Genomic DNA, 13960 nt, shown 5'->3' with positions numbered 1-13960 from the left:
GCAGTGGTGTCCGGTGGGCATCGTGGCGGACGAAGACGTACTCCGCCGTGCGAAGCTCCGGGGCGACGTGCGTCGGTGGGTGCCCGTGGCATGCCGTTGGCACCGGGGCGAACCTCTGGGCGGTCTCTTGCAGAGCGGAGCGCTGCTGTGCCGCAGACCATGGTGCCGTGGAGTCGGGGAGGAACTCGCCCGGCACCCGCAGCGGTTGCCCGAAGACCAACTCCGCCGCGGATGCGTGCAGGTCCTCCTTGGGCGCCGTCCGGAGGCCCAGCAGGACCCAGGGGAGCCTGTCGACCCAGCCGCCGTCGTGGAGGGTGGCCCGGAGCGCGGCCTTCAATGAGCGGTGAAATCGCTCACACAGGCCGTTAGCCTGGGGGTGGTAGGCCGTGGTTCGGTGCAGCCGGACCCCGAGCCCCTGCGCGACCGCCCCCCAGAGCTCCGAGGTGAACTGGGGGCCGCGGTCGGACGAGATGTCTGAGGGGGCGCCGAACCGGGCGACCCAGGTGGCGATGAAAGCCTGCGCGACATCGGCCACCATTGTCGACGCCAAGGGCACGGCCTCCGGCCACCGGGTGGTGCGGTCCACCATGGTGAGGACGTAGGTGAAACCCCGCGAGGGGGGCAGAGGTCCCACCAGGTCCACGTGGACGTGGTCAAACCGGCGTTCTGGCACCGTGAACGGGGCCAACGGGGCCTGGGTGTGCCGGTGCACCTTGGCGCGCTGGCACACGAGGCACGTCCTGGCCCAGCCACGGACGGCCTTCCGGAGGCCATGCCAGACGAACTTGTCGGCGATCAGCCTTTGGGAGGCCCTCGTGCCCGGGTGGGACAGGCCGTGGATGGCGTCAAACACCTGGCGCTGCCAGCCCGCGGGCACGATGGGGCGAGGACGCCCGAGGGAGACGTCGCACAAGAGGGCCGCGCCCGCGCCGTCGAACGCCACCTCGGTGACGCGGAGGCCCGTGACGGCAGTCCGCAAGGCCTGGACGTCGGGGTCAGCGGCCTGGTCCACTGCCATCCGGGCATAGTCGATGCCGAGGTGGACTGCGTGGGCGACGGCCCGGGAAAGGCAATCCGCCACCGGGTTGTCCTTCCCCGCGACGTGCTGGATGTCCGTCGTGTACTCGGACACGGCCGAGAGGTGACGCTGCTGCCGGGCCGACCACGGCTCGGTGACCTTGCCCATCGCGAAGATCAGCGGCTTGTGGTCGACGAAGGCAGTGAACGCACGGCCCTCGAGCAGATGGCGGAAGTGCCTGACCGCCAAGTGAAGCCCGAGCAACTCGCGGTCGAAGGTACTGTAAAGGCGTTCGGGCGGGCGAAGCTGCCGGCTAAAGAACGCCAGCGGTTGCCAAATTCCACGCACCCATTGCTCGTGCACCGCGCCCACCGCGTAGTCCGAGGCATCGGTGGTGAGGGCGATCGGTGCATCGGGCGCCGGGTGCGCGAGCATGGTGGCGTTAGCCAAGGCGAGCTTCGCGCCCGTGAACGCCGTGTCCATCTGCTCGGTCCAGGTAACGTCGCTTTTGCCCGGCTTACCTCGGAGAGCTTCGTGCAGGGGGCGCAGGAGCTGGGCGATACGGGGCAGGAACCGATGGTAAAAGTTCACCATGCCCAGGAACTCCTGCAGCCCTCTGATCGTGCGGGGGCGCAGAAACCCCTTCACCGCCTCCACCTTGGCCGGCAGGGGGACGGCTCCGTGCCTGGTGACACGGTGCCCCAGAAAATCGATTATGGTGGCGCCAAACCGGCACTTTGCGGGGTTCACAATCAGGCCATGCTGGCCCAGGCGTTCGAAGAGCGTGCGGAGGTGGCGTAGGTGCTCTTCGCGGGACGCGCTGGCGACGAGGATATCGTCCAGGTAGACGTAGACAAAATCCAAGTCACGCAGGACGCTGTCCATCAGTCGCTGGAACGCCTGAGCCGCATTCTTCAGACCGAAGGGCATGCGCAGGAACTCGAAGAGTCCGAATGGCGTGATGACCGCCGTCTTAGGGACGTCCTCCGGCCTGACGGGGACCTGATGGTAGCCGCGTATGAGGTCCACCTTCGAGAAGAAGGACATGCCCGCCAAACGGGCGGAAAAGTCCTGAATGTGGGGGACGCGGTAGCGGTCGGGAGTCGTGGCGTCATTGAGACGGCGATAGTCCCCGCACGGTCGCCATCCCCCGCCGGGCTTCGGCACGATGTGCAGCGGCGACGCCCAAGCGCTCTCTGAGCGCCGAACGATGCCGAGTCGCTCCAGGGTAGCGAACTCCGCTTTTGCCACCGCCAGCTTCGTCGGCCCGAGGCGGTGTGCCCGGGCGTAGACCGGTGGCCCGACGGTGGGGATGTGATGGGCCACCCCGTGCTTGACGGCCCCCGCCGAGAAGGTGGGCCGCGTGAGGGCCGGGAAGCCGGCGAGGAGGCGGGTGAATGCGTCCGCTGCCGGAAGCGTACAGACCAACGTGGCCGGAACCGAACCGTTCGGCAAGCCGCTTGGCAAGCCGCTCGTTGAGCTGGGCAACGCACAAGCGAGCGAGCTGAACGTCTCGGCCTGGACAAGACGTCTGCGCTTGACGTCGACCAGGAGCCCATTAGCGCACAGGAAGTCCGCGCCAAGCAGTGCCATGGGCACGTCGGCGGTGACGAACGTCCATCGGAAAACCTGCCCTCCGAACCGCAGAGAGAGGCAGCGTTTTCCGTACGTACGGATGGGCGTCCCGTTCGCGGCAAGCAGCGCGGGGCCCCCACCCGCGGCGTGCTTGTCTGACGTGCCGGCGGGAACGACACTCACCTGCGCTCCCGTGTCGCACAGGTAACGGCGCCCGGAGAAGGTGTCCGTTATGAACAGCAGGCTGCTCGAACGGCCGGCGCTCATCGCCACTATTGAGCGCCGGCCCAGGCGTTTCCCGACCTGTTGAAGGAGCATGGCGGATGACACTGCCGAGCTTCGTGGCCGAACTTGGCGTGGAACCAGCACCAGGTGGTGGAGCTGGAGGAGCGCGGCTGGCTCCGCCAGGCCGGTGGAGTTGGCGGGTTTCCCCGCGGTGGCGGTTTTCGCCGCGGCGGTGGGCGGGGCGTGGCGGCGGTCACGAGGTGCGTATCAGCATGCTGCGTATGCTGTATAAGCTGATGCTGTGGATCAGCAGCATCAGCAGCATCAGCCACGAGGGCCGTGACGGCCACGCCGACTCTCGCCCGCGTGTCCGAAGCGGCGAAGTACTTGTCCGCCTCGGCTGCCAATGCTCGGGGTTCCGTTAGCCCGGTCCCGGCCAACGCGAGGCGAACCTGCGCTGGAAGTTGGCGACGGAAAAGCGCCCTGAATAGAGAACCGGGGGCTTCGTCGCCCAACAGTGACAGCATATGGTCCATTCGGACCGACGGGCGCGTGTCACCGAGCTCGGGGAGATCCAGGAGGCGGTCGGCCCGTGCGTCGTCCGTGAGGCCGAACGCGGCTAGGAGTAGCCGCTTGAGTGCCTCGTACTTGTGGCCGTCCGGTGGGTGGCGAAGGACGGACACAACTCGAGCGGCCGTGCCGGGCCCAAGGGAGGCGACGACGTGGCAATAGCGCGTGTCATCGCCGGTGAGGCGCCGAAGCTGAAATTGGGCTTTGGCCTGGACGAACCAGACTTCGGCCTGAGCCTCCCAAAATTCGGGAAGTTTGATGAAGTTGGCCATGGCAATGGCGTCGCGTGTGGAAGGATCGCTCCGGCAGATCCAACGTCAAGGGGGTCACCAGTAAAGCGCGGCATTACGCGCGCTGCTTGCGAGCAAGGAGGAAGCGGACAAGCGGTAACTTATAAGCGTCTTTATTTCAGGAGCTCACTAACACTGGCGCCCGGTGTATATCATGAGGCCACGCCTACCCCTCGGGCGTGGCCACCGCCCACTTGGTGCGCGGAATGATGTCACCACGCCAGTGGGCTTTTGTGTCCGCCACAACATCATCAATCCCGTTCCACCCAATGAAAGCAAAATATCACAAAACTACATAAATTCTCACAACAATACTAACACGAGAGTGAAGTTGATGGCACACCATTACAAATCCCCATACTTCCCAGCTGGAGCAAAGTTGAAAGATGGCAAAAAATTCCACCAGGTATGACCCAATCTAAAATTTTTGAGTTAACAAAAACTTCTGTTTTACCTCTGTGACTCGGGTCTAATTCCCCCACCTGCTGGGGCATGTACAGTGGGTTTTAGTATTCACCTGCAGTTTTAGCAGTATTGTACTTTGGCTCTGAATTCATCCCGATCGCACGTGCGTAGAGAGGAGTGAGAAATGTATTTTTATTCTGTCTGTCTGTCTGGCAGTCAAACCAAATTGAAAATCACTCCAAACAGGAAACTTACTGTTTTTAAGGACGCCATAAAGGACACAAACAACAGACACGAAGAACTAATGTAATGTGTTAGTTAAATAAGGTGGTGTAAAAGATGCATCAACGGCGGTAAACTTCCGAATGTTTTTTCTACAACCTTTAAAAATCCCCATTATATTTTTGTTGAATTATATAATTGAACAGTGTACAAGACAAATCGCCTTTTTGACATTTTCAAAACCCTTGTGTTCAGCAGTACTTGGACGAAATATTACGGCATTGTACGTCATCACAACCAATCAAATTTGCCACTCGCAGACGCCGGCAGTGTCATTGCTTCTCAAGACAGCATGGGGTAAGGTGTTCTATGAAGTCGCTAGTTTTAACCTGCGACCTGTCGGGGCCTTGGCAAGAGCACTGGAACATCAAAGGTGAACCTGTCTGTGGCAAGAAATTAGTAGGACCTTATAAGAAATTTAGAAGATCTGCAGGGTTTTGGAGGACCGAGTGGTTTTCTGATTGTGAGGACATGACATAAATCCAATTGTAACCAAAATAGTGGTTTTATCTTTTTACAGAAATATGGATCGGCCATTGATGCAAATCAGGCTGGCAAGATGGCCGAGACCCTAGAGCCTAGACTATAGGTTCTCAAAGTGGTCCCTACCACCCCCCAGTGGGTGCTGGGAACTTTCAGGGGGGCGCTCGAGAGTCCACGGGCGGTAGGGGGGCGCTGACAATGATTTGGGGGGCACTGGCGATTTAGAGGAGCAGCGGCGATTTGGAGCGCTCATTGGGCTTCCTGCAGTCTGAACAGGTTACCTGGCGCCATTCGGCAAATTGGCCATCCAATCAACGACCACATTCTTTCCCCCTTGGCATGGTTTTTATGATCACATATTCGCTGATGTCGTGTAGGTATTTTCTTGTCCATACATGCTCATGCAACAAACATGATAGTGTATGACACCAGCGAAATACTATTGGCCGCCAATGCGGCCAATAGTACAACACTAATTTTTGTCACGTGGTGCCATTTCAACCAATCGGCTGGCAAGAATCTTTTTATGCGGGATATAATACACTCTATTCGTGCTGGACTATTCAACGTGCCTGGTTCAACTTTACAGCCTGGCCTTGCCAGTACAGACATTGGGCAAGGTATGAACAGTCAGTGTTAGCGCTGGTGTTAGTCTTTCGACATTTTGGCGTGTTGATTTCGTTATTCAAAAAAGCTTCACGTCCGGTCGGCTTCAAGATGTCGGCCTCAAAGAAAAAGTGTCGTCAGTATTCCGTCGAATACATCAAGTATGGATTCATTCCATCTCCGACGAACAAACAGTTACCGATGCGTTTGTTGTGTGGTATCACGCTGTCCAATGAAGCAATGAAACCATCTCTACTGAGCGAGCACCTGAGTAAAAAGCACAGTGATAAGGCTCGCGCAGAGGTCAGCTATTTCCAATCGCTGAAAGAGAAATTTGAGAAGCGATCCACGGTAACGACGATGTTCAAAGCCAGCCAAAAGCTCGTGGATAAAGGACTGGAAGCGTCGTATAAGCTGTCATTGCTCATTGCCAGATCTGGAAAACCGTATTCAATCGGCGAACAGTTGATCAAACCAGCTGTTGGGGAAGTGATAAAAACCGTTATGGGCCAGGATCCGAATCCAGTTCTCTCGTCGATTGCGCTCAGCAATGATTCCGTGGCCAGGCAGATTGATGAAATGTCATCAGATGTAGAAGATAAGCTGTGTAGTGAGCTGCGAAGCACACACTTCGCCATCCAGCTGGATGAGTCCACTTGGCGTGACAGTGAAGTTCTGTTACTCTGCTACGTTCGCTTCATCCGTGATCAGGAAATGGTGGAAGAAATGTTGTTTGCCCGCTCTCTCCAGATCGATACGAAGGGTTCTTCCATCTTCCAAACGTTGGAGAAGTACTTTACTGATAAGAACATACCGATGGAGAACATTCTCGCTTGCGCGACGGACGGGGCACCAGCGATGGTTGGCCGCCAGCGTGGTTTTATTGCGCTTCTGAAGAACCAGGTACCGTCCGTGTTCGCCATTCACTGCGTCGTGTACCGCCAGCATCTTGTGGCAAAAGCTCTCAGCACCAGACTTCATACATCACTCCAAACAGTAATCAAAGCAGTGAATAAAATCAAGGTGTCGTCTTTGCATGATCGGCTGTTTCGTCAGCTTTGCCAGGAGAACGATGAGGCATTCAAGCGGCTCCTGTTGCATACCGAAGCTTGATGGTTGTCCAAAGGCACTTGTTTGACCCGTTTCCTCAACAGTGGTCGAGTTTCTGTCGGAAATTGATACGGAGCCATCGGAGAAAGTGAATGCGATTGAGCATGATGTGGCCTACCTCACGGACATATTCAGTATACTGAATGATGTCAACAAACAACTCCAGGGTGACCATATGACGCTGATTAAAGCAAAGAAAGTGATCGGCGCGTTCGTAACCAAGGCGACTCTGCACAGGGAAACCCTCAGCCGCAGAGATATGTACCACTTTCCCCGGTTGGCAAAGGAAACTGCTGTTTCTGATGAAGAGCTGCTCGTTTATTGCAATCACCTTGAGAAGATTCTTAGAGATATGGAGCAGCGTTTCAGAGACATGCTAGAACTGTCGGTGCCAGCATGGGTGATCAACCCATTCAAATGTGACATTCAAGATGTGAAGCGCGAATTACAGGACGAAATTTTCAACCTCCACAATGATGATGAGGCGAAGGCAAGATTCTCGCAGCATGAATACGGCAAATTTGGAGCGGGGCGAATACCCCGCAATGTGGACAGAGGCAGAACTGCTGCTGATGGCGTTCCCCACATCATACCTCGTTGAAAGAGGGTGCAGCACCGTGATGGTGCTGCTGACCAAGTATCGAAACCGCCTTGACATTACCAAGAGGGGCGATCTGCGTCTCCACCTCACTGAGATGGAGCCAGACGTTCGTAATCTCGCAGCGAGTCACCAGGCCCACCCTTCACACTAACGGTATTTGGGCCTGTGATAACAGATTCCCAGTTTGCCTCACCTGGGCCTGTTCTGCTGAAACATTGTAGGTCGTGCAAAATAAAATAAAAAGTAAAGTAAAATAAAGTAAAATATTATTCAGAAAATATTTGGCTTCTGTTATTTTTGCTTCCTATCTACATAAATTATGGGTGTCCGACCACGAACGATAGGACAAGGGGGGCATTGGGCCGGTCCAAGAGGGCAGAAGGGGGCGGTAGTCCAAAAAAGTTTGAGAACCACTGGCCTAGACCATAGAGGGATGCACATTCAACATGGACGTTTATACGAGTAGCTGGGTTTAATCCCGACCCAGCTATAAATTGTTCCATAGGCAGGGTGATTCATCAAAGTGTGTGCCGTCCCTAGGATGGAAGTTCAACTGAGCACGCCATCTGCCAGCATTAATGGGTGGACGTTAAAGATTTGTGTCTTTCATGAAGAGTAGGCAAGCTATCGCCGGGACACTGAACAAATTACAAATACCTGCCCTAAGCTACGGAGGGCACTGCATCAGTGGCACAGCCAAGCCCTCAGCCAATGATGCCAGCCCGCGCAGCCTTGTGTTGCCTATGAAAGAAGGAGTGATGCAAATCATATAGGAGAGAGAGCCCGATGTTAATTAAACTTGTTGTCCCGAGATGGACAGTACTGGACACTCAAAATACAAACGGAAAATTGGCATCACCTTTACACAACATTTGGGTTACCTTCTCAGCAGTAATTTTGGTTAAAGCTTCTCTGTGTTCACATGCTTCATTGAAGGCCTCGCAGGAGAAGTCATGCTGCACACCAATGTCACACTGGCTTCCGTGCATGCCATTCACCTGTATACAGAGCAAAGTTAATTATTCAGCAGAGGGCAGTGTGGCTCATGGTTAAAATTTGTGAGTTTGATCACATCGCTCAGAACACTGTCTTATTCTGGCACTCGGTATGTCAAATATTTTAAACATCTTCCTCATAACATTTAAAGACAAAGAAATTAGTTCCTGCATACATTTGTTAAACTGCTGAAAGAAAACCAGGGTCACATACGGGGAAATCTCTTGGTAGTTCCTTACAGCTAAACTAAAAATTCTGAGGCTTGTTTACACTACCTATTTAGAGTAAGTAAGGCTGAGCAGGCCAAAAGGGAGCTCATTACACCAGCTGAAAGACCAGGACAAAGTCGGTGTCTAGGAGACAAACTGGCTGGCGTCATCACCCTTGATGTTTTGTTACATTGTGGTCTCATGGATCCATGCAGTGGCGATTATGGTCGAGCAGACATGATGAGGTTGTTTTTTGAAAAATTGTTGCAATAATTAAAGTCAAAAGGGATTACTAATCCAGCGGTTCATTTCTAGGAGAGAAAGCAAAAACAGGAACACAGGTAATTAAGCAACCATCAAAAATGGAGCAAAAATGACCCTCAATCCCCCGCAAACCAACCCCATTCTGGGTTTCTAAATTATTGCATCCGCTCCACCCCCCTTCCCACACACCCCAATCCACCTGCTCAATCACAATCCTTTCGTTTTTGTTCCATTTCCGCATCTTCCCCAGTTTTTCCTTCCATGTCTGTGATTGAGACTCTGAAGGTGCGTCTACCATGTTCACATGGTACCACCCCCCACCCCAAAATGTCCATCCTTCCTCCAAGGCTCCCCATACACTGCTGTTGGTGTGTCCTGTCATGTCCCATCCCTACCCCACCAGATTCTTATTTTCAATGTCCTTTTGTTCTGTTACGTCTTGGTCCGTTCTGCATTCTAGCTCCTCCAAGACCCTAGACTATGCATACCACAAACAAACATAAAAAACACCTTGACCCTTTGAACCCCTAGCGGCCAGTTTACCACCGCTACTCAAACCTCCATATATCCTGGCAGCCAATTTATTTCTTTATTATTATTTTTAACTCACCTGGAGCAAAGTTCAGGGGAGCTTATGCGATGGCACGTCGTCCGTCCGTCCGTCCGTCCGTCCGTCCGTCAACACTTGCAACTTCTTCTCCGAAAGCGCTGAAGGGATCGTCACCAAACTTTGTACAAATCATATTTGTTATGTTGGGACTAAAGTTTGTTCACGGCATTATAAAAATAAAATCGGGGTCTAAGGGGGTCTACCGGCGGTGAAAGTGGATCCAGGTTTGACCACCCAAAATATGAATATGAATTTGCTTTCTCTGAAACTACACACAATATTTCGATGAAACTTGACCACAACCTTCATCACCCGTGATATACCTACCAAATTTTATTCATGGCATAATAAAAATCTGCCCTTTGGGCATCTACGGGGGGTGGAAGCGGGTGCGGGGGGGGGGGGGTTGCCCCCCAAAATAGGTATTTGCTTTCTACTCAGAAACTACACACAATTTCGATGAAATTTGTTCACGACATTAAAAAATATGCCCCTTTGGGTGTCTACGGGAGGGTTGCCCCCAAAAATATGAATTTGCTTTCTTCTCAGAAGCTGCACATGCAAATTAGATGAAACTTTACCTCAACCTTCATCACCATTGATGTACTAATGCTTGTTCAAGGCATTCGAAACATTGGGGTCTGAGGAGGTATACGAGGTTGGGGGGGGGGGGAAGGGGGTTGCCCCCCAAAATAGGTATTTTTTTGTTTTTTTGTTAAATTGGTTTAAAATACCTTTAGTCAGTGCAGTATACTGTTTATTCTACCAGGTGAGCACCAGGGGTATTGCCCCTATGTTTTTTATGATCTAAGGCTAACATACGTGTTGGGGGTACCTGGTCATAGCTGGTCATGGCACAGAAAGAAATTGCCACCTAGAGGGTGGGAGTGATGACCCAATCAAAAGGCCTAATGGTGCATATTAGACCAGGTCAAATTTGAAGCAGCACATATTAATAGTTGCGTGAACTTTCAATAAATGCGGGTTAGGGGGGAGGGGATGGGACATAATTTTCAGAAGGGAAGAGCAACCCCAATTTTTGTAAGGGAAAGGGGCTGCACACAGGAGATTGTGCAAAGTATTTCTCCGACACCAGAATTTGCTCTCGATGGGAAAATGTAGATACAATTGTTGACATCGCGCAAAAGTGCACGTATAAATACAATCTCCAAGTGAGGATGTGCGATGTGAACACCAATACACCTTCTTTGTGGTCAACCCTCTCACCCCAAGCGGTCCCACCTCTCTGCTCTGATGGGGTGTTGTAAACGACCCTCTGGTGATCTAGCATTCGTCAGAGTCAGCACCTCTTAAAACTTGCACACCCTCAACTACAGTTCACAAACCTCCACCTAAACCTCAATTTCACAATCGCTTTTAGTCCTCCTCTCTTCCCTGTTTGGAAAATGCTTTGAAATTTTGAATCGATGCAGAAAGTCACAAAAAGTTGATCGTCAAGAGTTTGCATATTTTTCTGACAGGATGAAGAGTGGTCCAGTTGCAGTTATATGTTTACCAAGAAACAAATAATTGGCAACGAATGCGGCAGATTTGAAATTATTCGCTTCAGAAAGAGCACAACGTTATATGCTGAGACTCACGGTCTGGATGATGAGAGACTCACCTGGATCTCCGAGGAACACCATGACCTCCTCAAAGAGGACACGGCGAGGCGGAGCGTCGAGTTTTCGCGCTCCACAAGCTTTAGCCGTTCTTTCAGTACATGGTATGCCACGAGGAGGGCACTGTGCGGTGCCTGGATGTCTTCAAAAGAGGGTTGAGCCAGGGGTGGCTGCTCAACCTGCTGCTCCATCTCAAGCTCAGCCCGACTCAGGATGGAGATGTCATCATCAGAGCTAGCTGAACTCTCGTGCATTGCGCCAGCCATACCTGAATATGATGACGGGAGAAAATGTTCCAAATGGAGGGTTTACATTAGAGTACAGTAATTCACATTAGAGTACAGTAATTCTCTGTCACGGAGGAAAATACATCATCATACATCATTATAATCAGGAAAAGACATCATGCTGGATTAACCTAATACAATAGAAATACCTCTCCCACTATACCTCTCCCACCCCCCCTTCCCATGCCCCCACCCCCCAAAGCCCTCTCCCTCCCACAGATCTCTCGATGTCTCCATGTCTCTCGGTCCCTGCTCTCAAATGTTGTGTTTGTGTCCTTCCCCCTCTCTCCCCATCTTGTCTACCGCTCCCGATGTTATTTGTTTTATGTGTCGGTTTGTCTGTTTGTCTGTGTGATTAATGTTCGCTCTTTCACGAGCCTCGATCTTGTATACCAAAAAAAAAAAAAAAAAAAATAGGCCTGGTGTTGGCTTAACGGTTAAGGTGGCTGGCTTAAGATCCCAGGGTCTTGAGTTGGAGCCCCTGTTGGGCCGTCGAATTAAGACCGGGTGGGTCGACTCAGCCTGTCATCCTTGCGAGGTCAGCATATATTATGGGTACCAGCTAGCTGGGAAGGGGGCACTGCATCAGCAGCACAGCCGCATCCTCAGAAAATGATGCAGCCAAGCAACTACAGGCTGAATACGAATAAATAAAAAGCCTATTAAATGCTCAGTTTGTTTAACTAACATGGAGTAAAATCAACCTGTGACGGTTTGTTTTGAACATCACGATGACAATGCGGTCGTGTCAGAAAGTTTGGCCTAAGATAAGACTAATAGCCGACTCAGGAAGAAGAACAAGAGGAAGAGGCAGAGGAAGAATCAGGACGGCCACGCGAAGCAAACGCGGCCAACACCGCAACCGGCAACAACCGACGTCGCACGTGACCCACAACAAGCCTCGTGTACGCAGACACATCGAGGTTTCAGAAAATTCTGCCCAAACCAAAAACAAACTTTGATTCAGGAAGTGAGGTAACGAGCTTCACCTGGGCTGGGTTTATCACGAGACGACTCTTAAGTCTAAACTCAGGTAAACAGCGCGACCATTCAATTTAAAACGCTCATTGCACCGTTTTCGGGGCTCGGTCCAATGTGCTTACCTTGGTGACCGATGGCGCCCCCAAGAAACTCTCACAATGACGTTCCACAACACAGCCTTCGGGAGCACGGCCCTCACATCCGGAAGAGAACCATCACACAGGGGAACACCGAAACTGTATCTTACAAAGAGGAAGAAGATCTCCCCATACCTTTTTTGAAGTAAACGATTTCCTTGTTGTTTCTTCACTGTTTTGTTTTTTTTTCCTCTGCCCTTCGAACTATCGTTCTTCCGACTGGTTCCTGTATGTATATTTCATTCCCTAATCCTTCATATCCCAAAATTGTGTTTCGTTCTTTATGCGACGTCACAGGGGGGAATTTCCCTCCTCGTCACATGCTTGGTATGGTATTTAAACAACACACAAACCACTGACGACACACATGGAACCTAAATTATGAGCCTTGGACGGGAGATTGTTTCCTTCAGTCGTGGTGCTTCTTTGGATTTTCACAGTTCAGAAATCTTTTTTAAAATCGCACCTGTGTCCGAAGGAAGCGGTTCAGTTTAGCATTTTAAATATGAAATAGGAAAAGCCTAGAAACGAATGAAAACCTTTAGAATTACCCTTTAGAACCCACTATAATTACCCTTTAGAATCACCCTTTATAACCCATTAGAACCCACTAGAATTACCCTTTAGAACACATTAGAACCCACTAGGATTACCCTTAAGAACATATTAGAACCCACTAGAATTACCCTTTAGAACACATGAGAACCCACTAGAATTACGCTTTAGAACACATTAGAATTAGCCTTTAGAATTAACCTTTATAACCGATTAGCATTACCCTTTAGAATCACCCTTTAGAACCCACTACAATTACCCTTTAGAATCACCCTTTAGAATCACCCTTTATAACCCATTAGAACCCACTAGAATTACCCTTTAGAACACATTATAACCCACTAGGATTACCCTTTAGAACATATTAGAACCCACTCGAATTACCCTTTAAAACCCACTAGAATTACCCTTTAGAATCACCCTTTAGAATCACCCTTTATAACTCATTATAACCCACTAGAATTACCCTTTAGAACACATTAGAACCCACTAGGATTACCCTTTAGAACATATTAGAACCCACTAGAATTACCCTTTAGAACCCACTAGAATTACCCTTTGGAATCACCCTTTAGAATCACCCTTTATAACCCATTAGAACCCACTAGAATTACCCTTTAGAACACATTAGAACCCACTAGGATTACCCTTAAGAACATATTAGAACCCACTAGAATTACCCTTTAGAATAACCCTTTAGAACACATGAGAACCCACTAGAATTACACTTTAGAACACATTAGAACCCACTAGAATTACCCTTTAGAATTACCTTTAGAACACATTAGAACCCACGAGAATTACCCTTTAGAATAACCCTTTAGAACCCATTAGAATTAGCCTTTAGAATTAACCTTTATAACCGATTAGCATTACCCTTTAGAATCACCCTTTAGAACCCATTATAATTATCCTTTAGAATTAACCTTTTTAACCGATTGGCATTACCCTTTAGAATCACCCTTTAGAACCCATTATAATTATCCTTTAGAATTAACCTTTTTAACCGATTAGCATTACCCTTTAGAATCACCCTTTAAAACCCATTATAATTATCCTTTAGAACCCATTAGAATTAACCTGTATAACCCATTACAATTAACCTGTAGAACAGATTAGCATTACCTGTTATAA

At 50.8% G+C, this 13960-nt stretch overlaps 1 protein-coding gene across 5 annotated transcripts in view; it reads right to left on the bottom strand.

Annotated features, from left to right (window-relative positions):
- The window catches only part of LOC137429910 (5-azacytidine-induced protein 2), a 34349-nt gene extending 21805 nt beyond the window's left edge, over positions 1-12544 (bottom strand). For 2 of the 5 annotated variants that reach the window (XM_068120275.2, XM_068120277.2), the window contains exons 1-3: positions 12257-12544; positions 10869-11134; positions 8047-8163 (exon numbers count right to left, since the gene is read on the bottom strand). In XM_068120275.2, the coding sequence (XP_067976376.2) occupies positions 8047-8163; positions 10869-11132 (381 nt within the window). In that variant the 5' untranslated portion in view covers positions 11133-11134; positions 12257-12544. Of the gene's footprint in view, positions 1-8046; positions 8164-10868; positions 11135-11857; positions 11962-12256 lie in introns of those variants that run through there. The other 3 variants (XM_068120278.2, XM_078779967.1, XM_068120276.2) reach the window with 3 other exon arrangements.
- Positions 12545-13960: the final 1416 nt, after the last annotated feature.

This window comes from Myxine glutinosa, chromosome 6 (genome assembly GCF_964187855.1).
Source record: "Myxine glutinosa chromosome 6, kmMyxGlut1.1, whole genome shotgun sequence".
Taxonomy (NCBI): domain Eukaryota; kingdom Metazoa; phylum Chordata; class Myxini; order Myxiniformes; family Myxinidae; genus Myxine; species Myxine glutinosa.
Note: the sequence above shows the minus strand (reverse complement) of the source record. Positions and strands in the feature narration are given on the sequence as shown.